General features: G+C 39.7%; 1 protein-coding gene across 1 annotated transcript in view; it reads right to left on the reverse strand.

The window, feature by feature from the left end:
* The window catches only part of ubr5 (ubiquitin protein ligase E3 component n-recognin 5), a 145,404-nt gene that overhangs the window by 98,649 nt on the left and 23,339 nt on the right, over positions 1-23,416 (reverse strand). The window contains exons 9-10 of the mRNA XM_061777803.1: positions 10,786-10,997; positions 4,044-4,160 (exon numbers count right to left, since the gene is read on the reverse strand). Of these exons, the coding sequence (XP_061633787.1) occupies positions 4,044-4,160; positions 10,786-10,997 (329 nt within the window). The remainder of the gene's footprint in view (positions 1-4,043; positions 4,161-10,785; positions 10,998-23,416) is intronic.

Below are 23,416 nucleotides of genomic sequence, written 5' to 3' on the forward strand. Positions count from 1 at the left end.
CAATTAAGGGTGCTCCGATCAGGGTTTTATGCTGCAGATTCTAATACCAATCAAACATGAGTGAGATCTGCCGATCACTGCTGATATCATTCATGTGGAATAGTTGTACATTTTTCAATTTATTTATGGTGAGTGGTATTGGCTATATGATCCCACATGTTTGTTTGGGGTTACTTGGCAGGTACTGCGCGCCTGCGCACTGTGAAAGGGGACACTACACTAGGGCTGGGTGATTATGGGAAAAAATAATCATCACAATTATTTTGATTGATACTGAAATCATGATTAATAAACATGATCATTTATTTTACACCTTTGAAGTTAAATAACTACAAAAACTATACTTTATAACTTAAAAGAACAGCAGAAAAACAGTAACAATTGTAAAAAAAAATAAAAATAAAAAAAAACAAGTAGTAATGCAAAGCAAAGCAAATAATTCTGGTATTTAACAAATACAATTTTTTTTTGTAATCCTAATTGACCTAAAACATGAAAAGTTTAGTCAGAATCAGAATCACCTTTATTTTGCCAAGTATGTCAAAAACGCACAAAGAATTTGTCTCCGGTAGTTGGAGCCACAATACGATAACAGTCAGTCAATTCACAGAGAATACTTTTGAGACATAAAGACATTGAGAAAAACAGTCACTGAGTAATAAATGGTTGCTTTAATCTAGTAATGCCGGTACAATACGCTTTTTTGTTCTTTGTTTTTGACAATTGTGCAAAAAGGTGCAGAGTCCTCTAGTCAGATTTTATGTCACAGTCAAGAAAAAAAAAATCTTTTTATTAGGCTTTACTCGATCTGGATTTTTGGGGCCCGTCATCAATCAGCGAGTTTGAAAAAACGCTAACTGATTCAATCACAAGATGGAGCAATGTGTTTATTTAAATGACTTGTTCATTTACTGTATATACTCAAAAGTATTCTCTAGTCCAGTGATTCCCAACCAGTGTGCCATGAGCGATCTTCATGTGTGCCGTGAGAATTTATCAAATTTTACTTAACTGCTCAAAAAATGACTCATTTACAAGAAATAATGTATCTTTGTTCCTCTATTTAAGCCAGTGAGGCATTGTGACAGACAGAACAAATAAATGCTCTTCGTTTAGATGGTAGGATGTACATACAGTAATTACTGTGCATTTACTTTTTGTGACATTTTTGTTTGTTGGTGTGCTGTGAGATTTTCCTATTATAAAATGTGTGCCTTTGCTCCCTAAAGGTTGGAAATCACTGCTCTAGTCAGGTCATGTATTCTAATCAGTCAGGTCAAACCAACATTACATGACAGAAATAATGGGTGCTAATTTACTGTAATTGAATTACTTTATTGTGATTAAATTGCTTCACACACACCGAACCTTTAGAGCATGATTCAACATATAACGCCGGCATGTTTACGTACAACTGTTAGTGCTAGCTTGCTAGGGTACATAACGTTTTGTTGCCTGCTCGCGAGCCGTATCGTATTAAAAGTACGTGAACATACCTCAAGCAATCCTTAAATGAACGTAATCTCCTGAGCACCGGTGACCACCACCACGTTTTTCCCCATTTTGTTCTTATAATACACGTGCCGCAATGTCGTCGTCATGGTAACGAGTGTATCCGGTCGCGTTTGAGTTGACAAGATAAAGCACAGTGATCGTAAAAGACAGGATGCGAAGGTTTTATTGCAGTAATCTAACATAGTGCAATGGTGAAAGACCAAATTTGTCTTGTAGTCTAATGCAGGCATTACGGGTCGTCTGTCTCACACCGCCGACATGTTTTTAAAAAAAATAACTTTTGGCTGTCAGATATTTACAGTAATACGTCAAAAGACACGTGACAAGGCTAAAAAATAAACTAGCTTTTGGACTCAAGTATACTTTACACAACGGCGACATGGAGTAAATGTCTTTTGCGGAGCCGATCAATCGGCGAATTATGACAAAGCCGATCAGCAAAAAATGCTAATTATCGGCCGATACCGATGAAGCCGATCAGCTCGGTCAAAAGTCTACTTTTTATACAGTCAATGACTAGCTGTTGTTCCTGCTGTGTCCTCCTTGGCCTCTTTGGGGCAGTGTGTTGTGGTACATGGATGGAGCTACTCGTTTATTGTAAGCTAGCTAGCTATCTAAATAAATACATTAAGTAATTAAAAAAAGAGTAGAAGAAGGTCATGTTATGGCAACCTTGTTTTTCAAAAATTAGGAAGAATATAGGCCCGTGAGTATTGTTCTATTAACTGTCTGTGTTACTACGGCGTTTGTGTGAATATTCAATGTTTGAAAGTAAATCCCTCACGTGATCAAATGCTAATATTAGCTAGCCCATCAATAGGGTTTTCCATTAACTGTTAGCATAAGCTGCGATTTCTAAAACGATGTCTTGTATTTCAATATAAAATTAAGGTAATTATTTTTGTTGTGTGTTTAGTTTTACAGTAAACTCCAATTGGGGTGTCAACAAACATCTTAAAGGATGCTCAAATTTGAGTCAATTGCCCAGCTTTGCGCTATACTGCACATATATTCTCTGCAGGATGCAAACTACAAGTCGCGGGTGATCCTTTTTTGTGATCAGCAATGAAAGGCATTGATAGACAAGTGCCGATCACGCGTTTTCCAAGTTAACTGGAAAACGCGATCATGACTGGTGGCCGATCGATCAGAGCTAGGCTTTACACAATCACGATTTTTGGGGCCGATCACGGATCACAGACTTTAAAAAAACGATAACCGATCCGATCACAAGATGGAGCAGTGTGTCTGTTTAAATTTGTTCATTTCCTGTATATACTTGTGTACTGTATACTGAGTATTTTCAAAAGTATTCTCTAGCATTTTAGAAAAAAGGTAAAACAATGACCTCTCAGGGGCAATCAAGGATTGGCCACTGTCATAAGTTTAAAGTTTAAAGAACATTACATAAGACAGAAATAATGGGTGCTAAATTACTGTAATTAAATTACTTTATTGCAATTAAATTACTTTCACAAATACTGTCAATGACATGGCAACTCTAACTTTCTCACTGTCCCGGCCGGCAAAATGGACGGGTGTTGTCCAGAGTCCACAAAAAAGTGCCACACCGCCGGGATGTTGTTTCACTGACAAGATTGGGAAAAAAACTTTATAGGCCGTCAGACAGTTACAGCACTACGTCACAGGACACGTGACAAGGCTAAAAATAAAATAGCTTTTGGTTTCATACATGGCGGCGACGCAGAGTATGTCTTTTGCGGAGCCGATCAATGACGTCATTGATCAGATCGGCGAATTATGATATTAAAGACGACCAGCATAAAATACTAATTATCGTCCGACACTGATCACGCCGATCAGATCGGTGTAAAGTCTAATCAGAGCACCACTACTTCCAATGATACATGACGAGACGTTAGCCTAATTATCTCATATGCATTGTTGTCCACCGCCAACAAACTCACTCGACTCGCCCGCAGGGACCGAGAAACGATGCGTTCAAAGACACTCTCAGCGCTAACCAAAACTGGGCTCTTGTACTGTACAGCTATTTTATTCCTTGTAATATGTGTTAATGATTTTTTTATTTGTTTTTCTTCATGTTTTAGGTTAGAAAATGCTTCTTTTACAACAATTTAAAAAATATGTAAAGTCCTATCATATGGTCAGCAGCGAATTATCATATGTAAATATGATTTGGAAAAAAAATCTGTGATGCACTGAATCCGCAATAAGTGAACCACAATATAGTGAGGGTTTACTGCATACCATTATAATGATATTTATATATCCGTATATCTAATTTTATTATAAAGGATTTTTTTTGTATTTTTATTTATTTATTTTATAACTTTTCCTATACCTATGTATAGCGACTGAAAATGTAAGATTTTGGGGGTGGGGTGGATTGCACATTGCAATATATACAGGAGAAATCACGGTAGACATCATGAGTACATTATGTATTTGTTATGTTTAAAAAATAAAAATAAATAAGTCATTTTTTTTCATTATTGTGCAGCCTGAGTATATAGTGTATATTTTTACAATATACAATTGTTTACCTGGGCATTCCTGTATGGTTCCGGTTCACTCCATTTCCACTGATAAAGTTCTCCTTTGGAGCTGACAGCCACCAACTCTGAGAACATGGCCCCAATGCTGACAAACTTCACACCATCCTGAAGGGAACAGTTTGAGATCATCAATGTGCTGAAAAGCCATAAATACAATTTGTACAAGAATGCACACATTTCTGGCCCGTTAACAAAAAAATTTTTTTCTCTTGTCATCGTTCCATATACCAACAACGTGACTAGTGGCTTTTTTATTTTTGGAATAAAAAATAAATAAAAAAAACATGGAACGAGCACTTCAAACGCCTCTAAAATCCTCCATAAATAAATTCACGAAAAAAATTACAAAAGAAAATTCACTTTTCTTGTGCCCATCGTGCTCTCTCATCGTGTTCCATTTGCACTACTGATGTTGCATTTTCAGAGCAAGTAATGCCGTTTGAAACGTCATAGTAATTTTGATGAGTTGACTTGCGATTCGGAACATGGATGGATGAAATACCCATTTGTATTTGAAAACCCATTGGAATTTCAGCTCATACAACCATATTCGTGGATATTTTTAACTGAAACATATCAGCCAATCGGAGATGGAGTTTTCCAACCAGCAGACAAAAGGGTCAAGGAGAGATATGTTGAGAAATCATAGGTATTATATACAGTTTTACTCTAATTTGAGGGAGTTTTTTTAAACAGATTTTTGATAGGTGATATCACACAAAAACATTCCCCAAAAAGGCACCGAACACTAAAAAGAATTCTCCACAACACATCTTAATAACCTAAACCTAATAACTAGTTGGGCCACCCGTAGCAGCAACAACTGCTATCAAGCGTTTGCGATAACTTGCAATGATTTTGTTATAATTCAGCCACATTGGAGGGTTCTCGACCATGAACCGCCTTTTTAAGGTCATGCCACAGCATCTCAATAGGATTCAGGTCAGGACTTTGACAAGGCCACTCTCCAAAGTCTTCATTTTGTTTTTCTTCAGCCATTCAGAGGTGGATTTATTGGTGTGTTTTGGATTATCGTCCTGCTGCTGAATCAAAGTCCGTTTCAGCTTTAGGTCACAAATAGATGGCTGGATTTTTTTTGGTAGACAGAATTCATGGTTCAATTTATCACAGCAAGTCTTCTAAATGCTGAATGAGATTACAATACCGCCACCATACAGTGGGTACGGAAAGTATTCGGATCCCCTTAAAATGTTCCCTCTGTTATATTTCAGCCATTTGCTAAAATCATTTAAGCTATTTATCCCCCTAAATCTACACACAGCACCCCATATTGACACAAAAACGAAACCGAATTGTTGAAATTATTGCAGATTTATTTAAAAACCGGGACACGACTGGTTAGCACATCTCCCTCACAGTTCTGAGGACCGGGCTTCAAATCCAGGCCCCGTCTGTGTGGAGTTTGCATGTTCTCCCCATGCCTGCGTGGGTTTTCTCTGGGCACTCCGGTTTCCTCCCACATCCCAAAAACATGCGTGGTAGGTTGATTGAAGATTCTAAATTGCCTGTAGGTGCGAATGGTTGTTTGTTTATATGTGCCCTGCGATTGGCTGGCGACCAGTTCAGGGTTTACCCCGTCTTTTGAGCTAATACAGCCATGAGTCTTTTTGGAAATGATGCAACAGGTTTTTCACACCTGGATTTGGGGATCCTCTGCCATTACTCCTCGCGGATCCTCTGCAGTTCTGTCAGGTTGTATGGTGAACGTTGGTGGACAGACATTTTCAAGTCTCTCCAGAGATGCTCAATTGGGTTTAAGTCAGGGCTCTGGCTGGGCCATTCAAGAACAGTCACAGAGTTGTTCTGAAGTAACTCCGTTATTTTAGCTGTGTGCTTAGGGTCATTGTCTTGTTGGAAGGTGAACCTTCGGCCCAGTCTGAGGTCCTGAGCACTCTGGAGAAGGTTTTTGTCCAGGATATGCCTGTACTTGGTCGCATTCAGCTTTCATTCGATTGCAACCAGTCATCCTGTCCCTGCAGCTGAAAAACCACCACCATGTTTCACTGTTGGGACTGTATTAGATAGGTGATGAGCAGTGGCTGCTTTTCTCCACACATACCGCTTAGAATTAAGGCCAGAAAGTTCTATCTTGGTCTCATCAGACCAGAGAAGCTTATTTCTCACCATATTGGAGTCCTTCAGGTATTTTTTTTAGAAAAATCTCTCAACTGCATCTCTGGAGCTCAGCCACAGTGATCTTTGGGTTCTTCTTTACCTCTCTCCCCAAGTCTCTTCTCCCCTGACTGCTCAGTTTGGCCAGACGGCCAGCTCTAGGAAGGATACTGGTCGTCCCAAACGTCTTCCATTTAAGGGTTATTTTAGACACTGTGCTCTTAGGAACCTTAAGTGCAGCAGAATTTTTTTTGTAACCTTGGCCAGATCTGTGCCTTGCCACAATTCTGTCTCTGAGCTCTCCAGGCAGTTCCTTTGATCTCATGATTCTCATTGGCTCTGCATTGCACTGTGAGCTGTAAGGTCTTGTATAGACAGGTGTGTGGCTTTCCTAATCAAGTCCAATTAGTATAATCAAACAGCTTGACTCCAATGAAGGTGTAGAACCATCTCAAGGATGATCAGAAGAAATGGACAGCACCAGAGTTAAATATATGAGTGTCACAGCAAAGGGTCTGAATACTTATGGCTGTGTGATGTTTCAGTTTTTCTTTTTTAATAAATCTGTATAAATGTCAACAATTGTTTTTTTTCTGTCAATATGGGGTGCTGTGTGTACATTGTGGAAAAAATTAACTTTTTTATTTTAGCAAATTGCTGCAATATAAGAGTGAAAAAAAAAAAATATATATATATACCATTTAAATCGGAAATTCAATCTGACGCCCTCACTCAACTCCAAGAGTGCACATTCCAAGAGTGTTCTGTGTTTCTGAACAGTGCGGACTGTAGCAGAGCACACTTGGAGGATATTTTCAAACACACCCTATACCGTCTTTCGACTGCCTTGAGCTGGTGTTGAATTCTGGGTAACGTAGTAACGATGCACGTTTGTGTGGCTGTCAATGTGTCGATCTTCCATGGAAAACTACATTTCCCAACACCTTTAAATTCAACCCAAAGACATTTGTTTTAGCATTTCTTTGGCTCCAGGGCAGCATTGTAAGGTAGGAAAAATCGGTTTGAGCATATTGCCTAGAAAATTAATAGTGCTGAAACAAACCTGCAAAGGTATATACGTTTCTGAGTCCTAATTTGGTATCGAGAAATATGCGTCAGACCTACTTCAGCAACCCGAGGATACGCGATGCTATCATGCAGTGCAGCTCAGCAGCCCTCTTAAAAAGTAGTAGGCATATAAGTGGTAGATATACACAAACCAAACTGTTATAATTCCTACAACGCTTATATGGTTAGATGTAAAAGCCCTCAAATTAAAGCTAAAAGTCTGCAGTTAAAGCACATCTTGCTCATTTAAATTAATATCTACTGTGGTGGTGTTTAGAGCCAAAAAGATGAGCACAATCGTGTCCATGTCACATGAAAGAAGAGATGATGTTCATGGAGTGAACTTTATGCATGAGCTGAGCTCATTCACGTATAATTATCATCAGGTAGATGATAATACACAATCACTCCTCCACGCCTATTGGATATTAATTATTAAACGTCAGTTTATGTGCATCATTTAAGACATTTAATAACAACCTTTTATTTAGGAGGTAAAAATGCCACAAAACAAATGATTTTATATCAATTTAGTCAAACGACAACGAGCTTTTATTTAGGAGGTAATGATTAGATCTGTGTTTTTCCAACCTGTGTCGAGCCAAGGCACCTAATTTATATTAGAAAAACCTTACTGTAAACCACCAAACAAATGTCACAAAACATAAGGGTGTTTATTTTCAGGTACTTTTGATTTTCGTTTTTTCCAAAAATAAAATGTCACAAAAACTATATATACCTACCTTACCTTGTCATTTTTCTATGCGTCAGAATCTGTTCATGTCCAAATACAGTGTTCCCTCGTTTTTCGCGGTTAATGGGGACCAGAACCCCCCCGCGAAAGGTGAAAAACCGCGAAGTAGGATTTGCCCCCCCAGGAATTTTCGTGGATGTGTACGTGGCTACCAGAATGTTTAAAATATGTAAACCGTATTTATACTGTACATATTTGAGACAAAGATTACAACAGTACACATATTTACTTAAATCTTTAATTATAAAACCTTATTCAGAAATTAACATTCATCAACATTGCCTTCTGAGAGAGGCGAAGAGGCTTGTGTTGGAGGTTTGGCCTTTGTCCTGATCATATTAGTGTGCAAACTCACTGTCTTTTCCCTGCAATCAGCAATCCACAATGCCAATGCAGCTTCCATTTTCACAATTACGTTTTGCTTCGTAATTGAAGCAGTTTTGCAGATGTTTGCTTCCTCTTTCTTTATTTACCGCGCTGTAGATTCATTCACGCCATTATGGCGTTCCACAGATGCATAACTTCTGCCCTCTTTGATCAAATCTAAAAGTTTCACTTTTTTGCTGATGGTCATCTTCTTCTTCTTACTCCTGGAAGCACCCCGGAGAAAGCTTTTGCAGGTGCACAGCGCTTCGGTGGCATTGTAAGGGCTTGCTTAACTAATCAAATAAATAAAGCTTAAACAAAAAAAGCTATTGCGAACAAAACAACGTGGACGAGACTGGCGAGACACGACAAGTGAAGATGCTGGGTGAGGCTGCGATGATGCGCAGCCAATCAGCTCACGGGATAAATCCACTCGTGGTCTCATTGGTCGATGTCACGCCGGGAACCAATCACGCGCCTTGTTTGAGTGCCCGTACAGTACAGGCATGTACAAAGGCTCTGAGTCAACTAATCTCTTTGTTTGGCATGCAGGGAAACCTTCTCTCACGCGGATCAACATGAAACAACGCGTCTTTCCGCAATATGGCTGCCGATATTTATTGATCTGAAAATGGTCAATGTGGCGGTAATGACAGCAACTTTAAGGGGCAGACATATTTTAGTAAAAATAAAAGACAGAATTTGAAATGTTTTGTATATATGATGAGAAATCATTAATTCTATTATATGTTAAGGAATTTATGGTAAAAGTTAAACCGTTTTAGCATTTTTTAGTAGAAAGATAGAGCTTCATATATCCAAACCCTGTGCTAGGGACTGGGTGAAAACTGTAAAATACCACCATAAAATCGCTCAAAAAATGTCAAAATATACTAATAACATGAAATTTTAGACACTTGTAATTAGGCACGCCCACTGCTGGTTATTGAAAAAATCTATTTAAATATATTTTTTCTTTAAATTTTACATCAAGGACAGAAAAAAGCCAGTAATCAAATAAACTCCCATAAATGCTAAAATAATGATTTTGTCTCAATTTAGTCAAATGTACTTATCGGGTACTGTAAAATTGAGGCTTGTTTACTGGAACACAAAGATGATATAACTATTTGAAGGAAGCCATGACTTATGTTTTATGAATGACAACAGGTGGCTACACATGTATATTGTACCTTTTGTCATCCAATGGAAGAGATGGAAGAGTATGTAATTGATTTCTACCTGTCACTAGATACCACTGGCATAGACAAGAATCAACGTGGAGCGAACCAAACTGAAAACCACAAATCCGGGATAAGAACTGAACCGTGGATATCGTGAACCTTTCCACCCCTAATTCAGTCCTGCTCACCATTATTGGCACCCCTTCATCTGTTTGTATGTATAATATCTTCAGAAATAAATGGCAATTTATCAAACTTCTATCATCAGGGTCTTTTTACTGTAAGTCCAAAGTAATTTAACCATGAAAATAGTTTTTTTAACTTAGATATAATAATCTTAAAGAAAAAAAAAAATGAAAAAAGCATGTGCAGCAATATTGGCACTCTTCATTATTTGGTTTTACACCCTTTGGCATCAATGACAGCCTCCAAAGCTTTTGCACTTCTCACTTTTCTCCCACTCTTCCTTTGAAATTTGTTCAACCTCTTGAACATTTGCACATTTCTTTTCTCCAGTGGCATATTTCATTTTCATTTCATTGGATTGAGATTAGGACTCAGTGCTGGCCATTTTAAAGCAGTCAATTGTTTTCTTTTCAACCATTCCTATGTGCTTTTGGATGTGCACTTTGGGTCTTTGTCTTGCTGGAGGACCCATGATCTTCGCATTAAACAAGTGTTCTTACACTGGGTAAGACATTTCGCTCAAAATCTCTTTTGATAAGTCTGATTTGATGATAGATGTGATACAGTCAAGGCCTCCACTAACAGATGCAGCAAAGCAGCCCCATAGAATTATGGATCCGCCACCATGCTTGATCATTGGGGGGGATGTTCTTTGGCTTAAAGGCTACACTGTGCCGTCTGTAAACATACTCTTTGTGTGCATTGCTAAAAGGCTCTATTTTTGTCTCACCTGTCCATAAAATTTGTTCTTTTGTATCAAACGCAAGTTCTCGATAGAAAAATGTTTCACTTGATTCATTTTCTCCAGGAGATATTACACATTTAGTACTTAAACTTCACGTGTGCCAATAATGGAGAGCAGGACTGCATATCTTTTAACCGCACAGCTCAAGTGTTTTTGTGTGGACAGGAATATTTCCTGACTGACTCCATCTTGACAGATTATTTTTCAAAAAAGCTAAGTTTTCGTTTCTGTGTGGACTTGCTCTAATGCTCATGTTACAGGTCCAGCACACCTAGCTGTGTGTGCTCCTCCTACCTTGTCTGGCCACCACTGAAGCTCCTCTCCAAGGGACACAGGGCTCTGAACTGGGATGTTCTTCTTGTCCAAGCATGGTTCCCCATCTCGGCTGGTGGATCCTCGCTCTGTATCGAACGAGGCCCCGTCCAGCCACCGGCGTTCACGTAATCTCAACACAGACTCGCGCTCTCGTAATAGCTCAGAGTCGCGCTCTAAGGGAAGAAGGAGAACTGGTATGCAATAAGGTCACACCAGTGGGATAGAAATAAGCCACTCTCTGGGAAAGACCCGTCAACATAGTTTTAAATATAGAGAATTATATAAGATTCTTTAGAATCACTGTATTGCAAATAAATATTGCACTGCTGAATATTGGGTGGAAGTCTTAACACTGATAGGTGCACACTCTTATATTAATATGCCAGTAGATGAGAACGTGTATTAACTGAGAAACCATGCAATTGGATGAGAGTGGACTTAGAAGTTTTATTTATTTATTTATTTTTTTTTTTTAAAGGATAGACTTGATAGCCTAGAAAATGTCTTGTTAAAACAGGTGGGCATAGCGGGCCTTTCTCAGAGAGCTCATATTTTGTACTACAGCCATGCACCATATAACACCAACCATGTATAGCTTTTATCATCAAACATTCAGATTACAAACCCAGAAGAATAGGCTGAAGGGAAGATAATTAAGCTCAGGTCATTTAAAAAAAAATAATTCAGCTCAAGCCTTTATTAGTTTTACATTAGGGGTAGGCAAAACACAGAATCAAAATTAGATATTAAATATATTTTTTAGAAATATCATATTTAACAGGGATGTCCCGATCCGACCAAGTGATCGAAAATCGACGATCTCGTGATTTTCAGGTGATCAAGATTGGGTGAAAAAGATTGGTTTTATTAATTTTTTTATATTTTAAATGTCACAAAGTGACAAAATAATCCAAAGGTACTTTGGTAAGATGTTGCCAAATGGAACAGTAATTGCTTCATTTTATACTACACAATGTAACTTTTTGGTTTTTTTTAGTGCGCGTATAAGTCTCTGAAAGAGACACACTCTTCGTGTGTGTGTGCGTGACACACAGACACGGTCTGCCTTGATTCTATTGGCCCATTGCACCGCGCTCATTATGAACAGGGAGACACTGACCGAGCGCCCTGAGAGCAACTTCTACTTCTCAATAAGTCTGCAAAGCCCATCGCTGAACAGCGTCATCATAGAGTCGAGAGAACGTCCGACGGCAAGTGCGATGCATTCAAACGACTTCAAATAGAAGTTTAACAAGTTTGAATTGTTTTAGGACATGCAAGTTTGTGGTCATAAATCAATAGTCGTTTGTAGACGAGCAGTCACCCACGTGACTTTGACTTTATACCACAAACTACGTAGCTGCATGGACTGTCATTACAGCCTAACACGTAAACTAATAAAATACAAATATGAATGTATAAATGCACCATACGATTCCATGAAAATATTAATCATCCTGCATTTTGATCTGTAATTTCTGTAACCTGCTTCAGTTTACATTATATTTCATATATTTGCTAAATATGTTAAAAACCCATTCCTGTTTTATTTTATTTTTATTATTATTCTTTGTGCGTGTGGACCCCTATACACACACACACACACACACACCTATACACACACCTATACACACAGTGCCACAAGAAATTATTCACACCCCTTCACTTTTTTCGCATTTTTCTGTTAGACTTGTTCTAAAGTTGATTGGAGTACACTTTTCTATTAAAAAAAAAAAGCTGCATAAAATATCCCATAATGACAAGGTAAAAAAATTTTCAGACAGTTGTGCAAATTTATTGAAAATGTAAACATTTAAACATAATGGGTGCATAAGTATTAACACCCTTAGCTTAATATTTTGTTAAAGCACCTTTGGCAGCAATCACCGCCTCAACTCTTGGTTATGTCTTTACGAGCTTGGAACACCTGCTTTGGGTCATTTTCTCCCATTCTTCTGTGCAGATCCTCTCAAGGTCAGTCAGGATGGATGGGCAGCGTTGGTGGACAGCCATTTTTTGGTATTTCCAGAGATGTTCGATTGGATTCAAGTCAGGGCTCTGGCTGGGCCACTCAAGGACATTCACAGGCTGCTCCAGAAGCCACTCTTTTGTTATCTTGGCTGAGTGCTTTGGGTCTTTCTCGTATTGGAAGGTGAATCGACGCCCTAGTCTGAGTTCCAGAGCACTCTGGAGCACATTCTCAAAGAATTTCTCTATATTTGGCAGCTGTCATCTTTCCCTCTATGCGGGCTAGTCGTGCAGTTCCTGTAGTAGAAAAACAGCCCCAAAGCATGATGCTGCCACCACCATGCCTCACAGGAGGGATTGTGTTAGCTACGTGATGAATAGTGCCTCTTCTTCTCCAGATATGACACTTGCAATTCAGGCCCAAAACAATCTATTTTGGTTTCATCAGATCAGAGAATTTTGTTTCTGCAGGTATGAGAATCCTTAAGGTGCCTTTTGGCAAAATCCAAGCAGGCTGCCATGTGCCTTTTAGTGAGACGTGGCTTCCGTCTGGCCACTCTGATAATGGCCTGATTGGTGGAGTGCGTTAATGATTGACCTTCTGAATGGTTCTATCTCCGCAAGGGAAAACTGGAGCGCCGCCTTAGTGACCATAGGGTTCTTGTTCACCTCTCTGACCAAGGTCCTTCTTCCCCGGTTACTCAGCTCGGTCGGACGGCCAGATCTAGGAAGGATCCCGCTGGTTCCAAACTTCTTCCTTTTCCGACTAATCTAGACCATAGTGCTTTTCGGGACCTTCAATGCAGCTGAAATTCTTTTGTATCCTTCCCCTGATTTGTGCCTTGACACAATCCAGTCTCGGCAGTCTGCAGACAATTCCTTAGACTTCATTGCTTGGTTTCGGCTCTGATATGCACTGCCAACTATGAGACATTATAGAGATAGTTGTGTGTCGTTTCAAATGATTTTCACAGGTGTGTGCCATTCCAAATGATGTTCAATCAACTTAATTTACCACAGGTGGACTCCAAGTTGGAGAAGAATCTCTATGATGATCAGTGGAAATCAGATGCACCTGAGCTTAAGTTTGAGTGTCATAGCAAAGGGGCTGAATACTTATGTACCCATTATGTTTGAATGTTTAAATTTTTTTATAAATTTACACAAATGTCTGAAAACATGTTTTTACTTTGTCATTATGGGATATTTTATGTAGAAGTTTTTTGAAAGAAAATCAAATTTGCTCTAGAAACCTCTGACAATGTGGAGTTTTGCTACACTACTCCGTGTTCCGCCTTTGTTGAGCCCAGGTCCACTATGCTGCTGCTCTCGCTTTCATTCCGACCAAGAAAGGGTGCGTTCCAAAAGTCTCCCTGATGTCTTAACTCTACTCTGAGTACGCGGTCCCGAGTGTAGCAGAGTAGATATTTCCGAATGCACTCCAAGCTGCTGAGATCGAAGCTAACGCGCCGTTGCAACATGGCTAGTACCATAGACCGTCCTGAAATGGCAAATCCTCCACCATCCTTCAAATCTGACGTTTGGAACTACTTTGGTTTTAGTGTTAAATATGTCCCAGATGACGGTGGCCGACTGGTTAGAGCGTCAGCCTCACAGTTCTGAGGACCCGGGTTCAATCCCCGGCCCCGCCTGTGTGGAGTTTGCATGTTCTCCCCGTGCCTGCGTGGGTTTTCTCCGGGCACTCCGGTTTCCTCCCACATCCCAAAAACATGCATTAATTGGAGACTCTAAATTGCCCGTAGGCATGACTGTGAATGCGAATGGTTGGCAACCAGTTCAGGGTGTACCCCGCCTCCTGCCCGATGAGAGCTGGGATAGGCTCAAGCACGCCCGCGACGCTAGTGAGGCGGCTCAGAAAATGGATGCCCCAGATGGCAAGCGTGTCGTAGACAATAGTATAACGGTATGTCTCAAGTTTCACATAATGCTTAACTACGTCGGTGGAAATAAAACAAGCATGACATCACATTTACGCCGACATCACCCCAATGAGAAAATAAGTGCTACACAAAAACAAGGAGCACGTATCCTACAAAGTGACTTGGACAGCATGAGTCAAAGAGGGCCGAAGAAATTGACCGCGCTATTGCTACTTTTATTGGTTGACATGTGACCCTTTTCTAACTTATGGACAATCCTGGGTTTCATTACATGCTGCATGGACACTTGAGCCCCGTGATAAGCACTTTGCGACCATCGTTGCTGCTCTGACCTCGGACGGCTGGACGTCGAGACCTACTTGACTTAATTACGGCACTATATTACTGCAGAATGTAAGATGAAAAGCAACACTCTTCAGACACGCCTCCTCGGCAGTCATGGCTTTGATCATTTAACCAAAGGTCTGACAGAAGCTGTGGATGATTGGAAGTTATTGTGACCAAATGTACAGGTACAGCTCAATAAATTAGTCTAAAAAAAAAAAAAAATTTTTTTTTTAAAGTCAGCTTATTTCAGTACTCATTCATTATAAATAGATTCATTCATTTGGGGTTTTCGTTTGCTGTAAGCAATCATCAAAATGATGTTGTGCAAACATAAAAAAATATATATTTCGCACTTTCACCGAACTAAACTAAGCTTTTGACACTATTCAAATTTATGGAGATGTACTTGTAACTGTGACAACTAACAATGGCAGGCAGGGCGTGAGACTGCGACCAAATTGGTCACATAAGACCTTTTTTTTCCCAGCTTGTGCGATTAACATTTTCATCTTTTTGCATTTGTGCGACTGCATGTTTTAATGGTTGAAAGAATTATGTTGCCTGCTGCAACATAATTGACTGCTTCTTAAAGATAGGACATGCTATTACCACAGTACCTGTGCGTAAATACCCAACACAAATGCACGTCACATATGCTAGTACTCCGGTGTGTCTGGCCAGTGGAATGGCCACCACGTACAGCGGCTGAAATAAGTATGTAACACGTCACCATTTTTCCTCACTAAATATATTTCCAGAAGGTGCTATTGACAATGAAGTATTCCATACATAAAGAAAATAGAACAAATAAGCTCAGAAATTAAGGTGTGTGTAATAATGCGAAATGACAAGGAAAAAGTATTTAACATGAATGGGAGGTGCAAAAAGACATGGAAAGCCAAGACAACACCTAAAATCTATCAATGATCTATCAATAAATAATCAAATATTAATCCTGCCCCTTGTCACTGCAAATGAATATCAGCTGGTTCAGTACTAATTGAAAAAAAAAGAAAAAAAAAAGGGCCCATCGCCAAAGTGTGAGTCAAGACACATCTCATGATGGGTAAGAGCAAAGAGCTGTCTCAAGACCATTGCAAACTAATTGTGGCAAAACATAACGATGGCATTGGTTACAGGGCGCGTATCTAAGCTTCTGAATGTTCCATGGTTGGGGCCATAATATGTAAGTGGAAAGCCAATCATACCATCATAAATTTGTCTCGATCAGGTGCTCCTTGCAAGATTTCTGACAGAGTACAAAGAATAATCAGAAGAGTTGTCCAAGAGCCAAGAACCACCACGTTGAGAGGTGCACTGCACATCACCCGAAAAAAACCTTACCAACAGTGAAATTCCTAATACGTAAGTGGCAAAGCAAATCATACAATCATAAATTTGTTTGGAGGAGAAATGGCATTGCACATAACCCTAAAAACACCGTACCACCAGTGAAGTTCATAATACGTAACTGTAAAGCCAATCATACCATCATAAATTTGCCTTATTTGATTTCTGCAAGATTTCTGAGGAGTGCAAAGAATAATCAGAAGAGTTGTCCAGGAGCCAAGGACCACCTGTGGAGAGCTTCAAAAAGACCTGGAATTAGCAGGTACTGTTGTCACAAGGAAAACAGTGAGCAATGCAGTCTGGCGCCATGACCTGTATGCACGGTCACCACGCAAGACCCTATTGGTGAAAAAAAAAAAAGCATGTCAAAGCTCGTTTAAGGTTTCTTGAACAACATTTGGACAAGCCAGTTAAATACTGGGAGAATATAGTCTGGTCTGATGAGAGCAAAATTGAACGAAAAGGAGAAATGGCACTGCACATCACCCTAAAAACACCATACCAACAGTGAGGTTCAGAGGTGGGAACATAATGGTGTGGGGCTGCTTTTCAGAAAATGGGACTGGTAAACTTCACATTATTGAAGGAAGGATGAATGGGCAAATGTACAGAGACATTCTTGACAAAAATCTTCTGGCATCTACGAGGACGATGAAAATGAAACGAGGGCGGACATTTTTAGCAGGATACTGACCCAAAACACACTGCCAAGGAAACTCTCAATTGGTTTCAAAGAAAAAAAATAAAATAAAGCTGCTAGAATGGCCCGGCCAATCACCTGACTTCAATCCAATCGAAAATACATGGAAAGAACTGAAACTCAAGGTAATAAAAGAAGCCCACGGAACCAAGACTTGAAGACTGCTTGTGTGGAGGAATGGGCCAAAATCACACCAGCGCAATGCATTCGACTAGTTTGTCCATACAGGAGGCATCTTGAAGCCGTCATTGCAAACAAAGGCTTTTGTAAAAAGTATTAAGTAAATACCAGTGGACGTGTTCAATATGTTTTCCCTGTGTTATTTCACATTATTAAACAAATTAATTTCTGAGCTTATTTGTGCTTCTTTCTTTCTATTTATGGATTAATTGGGTTGTTCCCAACATCCGGTGAAATTTCCATGTCAGTAGCACCTTTTGAAATACATTTAGTGAGAAAAATGTTTTTTGGACTGGTTTGGTTTTCATCTCAAAAGGGCAGGGGGGAGAACACTCTCTCATTTGTAAGTGAGTAGATGTTTCACACAGAGTTCCTTTTTGTGAATTTTATTATTTTTATTAATTGAAGCCTTGCCCTTGCAAAATTCTGTTTATTAAATTACATTTTTCTGAGCAGAGAAAAATGTCCCTTTTATTTTAAGAGTAATAAATGTAACGTTATCAATGTTAGCAGACCTAATAACATCAACACAGCCATTGATTATTCTAGCTCTATTTTTAAAGGTTATTTCGGCTATAATTTTAAACAACAACAGGTCCTGGCTGTCGTATCAAGACTGTCTAATTCTACCTAGGTCAATTACAAGTGCCTTAGACCATATGGGAGAGAGCCGCTTTCAAGGAGCGTGGTTAGAGTTTTATCTGACATCCACGAAGGTTACTCTGTAAAAGTAAAGCCTAACTTGAGCGGGGCTGGCGCTTCATAAGTGGCTGTGAGAACCTTGGTGAATCTCTCTCGACACCGACTTAAGCAAGCTCCCGTCGCCGGTTTACTGTGTAATACACAGGAACAACGGGGAGCTTAAACCCTTTAAACTGAGAGCTGGTCAGTTCTCCCTTGGTTCAAAGGAGCAGCTGAGCCTGGGTAAGTGAGGTCTGACTCACTGTTAAATACATATTTCAGCCGCTGTACCTACAGTGGGTACGGAAAGTATTCAGACCCCCTTACATTTTTCACTCTTTTATATTGCAGCAATTTGCTAAAATCATTTAAGTTCATTTTTTCCACAATGTACACACAACACCCCATATTGACAGAAAAAAAAAAACAGAATTGTTGAAATTTTTGCAGATTTATTAAAAAAGAGAAACTGAAATATCACACAGCCATACGTATTCAGACCCTTTGCTCAGTATTTAGTAGAAGCACCCTTTTGAGCTAATACAGCCTTTTTGGGAATGATGTTTTTTCACACCTGGATTTGGGGATCATCTGCCATTCCTCCTTGCAGATCCTTACCAGTTCTGTCAGGTTGGATGGTGAATGTTGGTGGGCAGCCATTTTCAGGTGTTTCCAGAGTTGCTCAATTGGGTTTAAGTCACGACTTTTTTTTGTAACCTTGGCCAGATCTGTGCCTTGCCACAATTCTGTCTCTGAGCTCTTCAGGCAGTTCGTTTGACCTCAGGATTCTCATTTTCTATGACATGCACTGTGAGCTGTAAGTTCTTATATAGACAGGTGTGCGGCTTTCCTAATCAAGTCCAATCAGTATAATCAAACATAGCTGGACTCCAATGAAGTTGTAGAACCATCTCAAGGATGATCAGAAGAAATGGATAGCACCCGAGTTAAATATATGAGTATCACAGCAAAGGGACTGAATACTTATGGCATTGTGATATTGCAGTTTTTCTTTTTAATAAACGTGCAAAGATTAACAATTACGTTTTTTTTTTCTATAAATATGGGGTGCTGTGTGTACATTAATGAGGAAAATAATGATTTTAACCAATGGCTGCAATATAACGGAGTGAAAAATTTAAGGGAGTCTGAAAACCTTCCGTACCTACTGTATATTGACGCTGGCAAGTGTGAGCTGTCAACTCTTCTGGACTGAAGGTGAGCAAGCTAGTGAGCCCGCACCTACCTTTAGAACAGGTAAGCTCCTCCTGCCGCAAGTCACCCACAGCTTTTCTTTTTACACACAACATTATCAATGCTGCTACATTTGTGACGGGAATAAAACCAAAAGTTGTTTCCCCGAGTGACATCACATATGATTGTCTCAAAATTATGAGGGTGTGTGCGTGTGTTTGTGGGGGGGGGGGGCTATACCGCTAACTGATAGAGATAAGATTGCCTGTTTAATTTGTCCGTCATTCATTTCACTACAACAGAGTCGTGTGCAAAGATATTAATAACTTTATGAAGCTAGCAAAACATATCTATAGAAAATCTGTTTGGGCCTATGATTTTAAATAGGTAAATTGGTTTGTTTTGCTAGTAAATATTAAAAATAGTGTGACTAATCATAAACGATACTTTTATATGGTGGTAGTACACTTATGCAATCATTTTTAAATGTACCATAATTTCTCGTGTATAATGCGCATCCCCCCCCCCCAAAAATTGTCAAACGTCAATAATGCGCATTATACATAGGTATAGGGGCAAATGGAAAAAAGCATTCAAATTTTATAAATATATGCCGCCATCTAGTGGTTATGAAAAGCTGTACACTTTCATTCCAAAATGCCATCGCCACCTCGTGGCAGAATTTGGAAAATAGTTTTTTTTTAATATGACTGAACAACCATCATTAATTTATTTATGGTTATGTTTTGTTTAATGATAATGCTTTTCTGAAATGCTTGACCGTTTAATTTGAACCCCATTAAAATAAAATTAAATGTGTTTCGCCTGGTCCTTGTTTTCTTTAAAGAATTGTACCCATCTTACAAATTCTGCCTGGGTAATCAAACATATGAACACAACTGTGTGTTTTCTAATTTACTAAATACAAGTAGGGCTGTGAATTTCAAAATAAGAGCAGTTAAAAAAAGTATTGCGCGTTCAAGTGCCTAACTTCAGAACAATTATTGGGGGGAAAAAAACAACAAAATACAGATAATACTTCATGTTTTCATCAAGCAAAATCATGCATTGTAAAAAATGCATTATACATAGGTAGAGGGTTTTTTTCCAGAATTTTGAGGTCAACTTTGGAGGTGTGGATTATGCAACCTCAATTCCAAGGAAGTTGGGACGTGTTAAACAAATAAAAAAGGAATACAATGATTTGCAAAACATGTTCGACCTATATTTAATTGAATACACTACAAAGACAAGATATTTAATGTTCAAACTGATAAGCTTTATTGTTTTTAGCAAATATTCATTAACTTAGAATTTTATGGCTGCAACACGTTCCAAAAAAGCTGGGACAGGTGGCAAAAAAGACTGAGAAAGTTGAGGAATGGCCATTAAACACCTGTTTGGAACATCCCACAGGTGAACAGGCTAATTGGGAACAGGTGGGTGCCATGATTGGGGATAAAAGAAGCTTCCCTGAATTGCTCAGTCATTCACAAGCAAAGATGGGGTGAGGTCCACCTCTTTGTGAACAAGTACGTGAGAAAATAGTCGAACAGTTTAAGGACAATGTCCCTCAACGTGCAATTGCAAGGAATTTAGGGATTTCATCATCTACGGTCCATAATATCAAAAGGTTCAGAGAATCTGGAGAAATCACTGCATGTAAGCGGCAAGGCCGAAAACCAACATTGAATGCCTGTGACCTTCGATCCCTCAGGCGGCACTACGTCAAAAACTGACATCAATGTGTAAAGGATATCACCACATGGGCTCAGGAACACTTCAGAAAACCAATGTCAGTAAAGACAGTTTGGCGCTACATCCGTAAGTGCAACTTGAAACTCTACAATGCAAAGCAAAAGCCATACATCAACAACACCCAGAAACGCCGCCGGCTTCTCTGGGCCCGAGCTCATCAAAGATGGGCTGATGCAAAGTGGAAAAGTGTCCTGTGGTCCGACGTGTCCACATTTCAAATTGTTTTTGGAAATTGTGGACGTCATGGCCTCCGGGCCAAAGAGGAAAAGAACCATCCGGACTGGTATGGATGCAAAGTTCAAAAGCCAGCATCTGTTATGGTATGGGGCTGTGTTAGTGCCAATGGCATGGGTAACTTACACATCTGTGAAGGCACCATTAATGCTGAAAGGTACATACAGGTTTTGGAGAACATCCAACAACGTGTTTTTCACGCCCCTGCTTATTTCAGCAAGACAATGCCAAACCACATTCTGCACGTGTTACAACAGCGTGGCTTCGTAGTAAAAGAGTACGGGTACTAGACTGGCCTGCCTGTAGTCCAGACCTGTCTCCCACTGTGTGGCGCATTATTAAGCGTAAAATACGACAACGGACACCCCGGACTATTGAACATAACTTCTTAAAAAGAGGGACCACCACCCCAGTCTGCGAATCCAGAGGCACTGTCCCCGATGTCCACGCGATGTTGGAGAGGAGTGTCAACCAGGACAGCCCCACAACATCCAGAGTTAAACAGTCACAATATGTAATATAAGTAATATTGTCACCTTTTCTCGCTCTCCGTATCAAAATTACGATAGTGGTAGCATTGGTGTTTGTGTTTGTATGCACCCAATATCAAACCGGCACTAACATTTACGTACACGCAGACACAAACGCACGCACAAGGACGCACACACACACACACACACACACACACACACACACACACACACACACAGTTTCCTTCATGGACCACAATCAGCATCTATCTGTTAAGATTCTTTATAGAAGTATACTGAGAATGGTGTGCTTGTTTACATTTAGGTACTTACTGTACCGTGTTGGCATGTCAAGTCTGCACTAAGTTGTTTTTATGTGGCTTCAACTAAACTAATATTTGAGTTATTGGTTCATGTTGATGACATCATTCTATTAAGTTAATGCTTTGGATAAGTGATATTCCTGCCACTTGGCAGCTGCAGAAAGTAACTAAAAAGTAACTTTTTTCTAATGTAGTTACCTTTGAAATCAAGTAATCAGTAAAGCAACTAAGTTACTTTTTCAAGGTAACTGTGGCAACACTGGGTGCGACCATCTGAAAAAGTTGGTCGCACCAGTGCTACGAGAGAAAACGTTAGTGTAGAGCCCTGCCAGGAATATAGATAATGCTGTCATGGCGGCTGGGCTAGTTATGGTATGACATTTTCTAGTTATGGATAACTAATTTTCTAAGGACCTATGTAAAATATAATCTGGTCCTAAGAATGCACCACTGAAGATGTTTTTGATATATATTTTTAAATGTCTGTAATTAAAAAAATGTTTAAAAAGGCAGAAACGTTTCTCATATATTGAAAAAATATTGAACCGTGACACTTAAGTAGCGAACCGAACCGTGACTTTTGTGTATCATTGCACCCTTAATACAGTATATATATATTTTGTATGTTTGTATAACTATATACATAGGCTACACAATATTCTTCTTCTTTTCCTTTCGGCTTGTCCCATTAGGGGTCGCCACAGCGCGTCATCCTTTTCCATGTAAGCCTATCTCCTGCATCCTCCTCTCTAACACCAACTGCCCTCATGTCTTCCCTCACGCCATCCATCAACCTTCTCTTTGGTCTTCCTCTAGCTCTCTTGCCTGGCAGCTCCATCCTCATCATCATTCTACCAATATACTCACTATTTCTCCTCTGGACGTGTCCAAACAATCGAAGTCTTCTCTCTCCAACTTTGTCTCCAAAACATCCAACCTTGGCTGTCCCTCTGATGAGCTCATTTCTAATTTTATCCAACCTGGTCACTCCGAGAGCGAACCTCAACATCTTCATTTCCGCCACCTCCAGCTCTGCTTCCTGTTGTCTCTTCAGTGCCAGTGTCTCTAATCCATACATCATGGCTGGCCTCACCACTGTTTTATAAACTTTGCCCTTCATCCTAGCAGAGACTATTCTGTCACATAACACCATCCTCCACCCGTTCCAACCTGCTTGGACCCGTTTCTTCACTTCCTGACCACACTCACCATTGCTCTGGACAGTTGACCCCAAGTATTTAAAGTCCTCCACCCTTGCCATCTCTTCTCCCTGTAGCCTCACTCTTCCCCCACCACCCCTCTCATTCATGCAAATATATTCTGTTTTACTTCGGCTAATCTACATTCCTCTTCTGTCCAGTGCATGCCTCCATCTTTCTAACTGTTCCTCCAGCTGCTCGCTGCTTTCACTGCAGTTCACAATGTCATCTACAAACATCATGGTCCACGGGGATTCCAGTCTAACCTAATCTGTCAGCCTATCCAAATTTGTCTGTCACAGCTAAAACACACCTCACCGCTGTT

This window comes from Phyllopteryx taeniolatus, chromosome 6 (assembly GCF_024500385.1).
Source record: "Phyllopteryx taeniolatus isolate TA_2022b chromosome 6, UOR_Ptae_1.2, whole genome shotgun sequence".
Classification (NCBI taxonomy): Eukaryota; Metazoa; Chordata; class Actinopteri; order Syngnathiformes; family Syngnathidae; genus Phyllopteryx; species Phyllopteryx taeniolatus.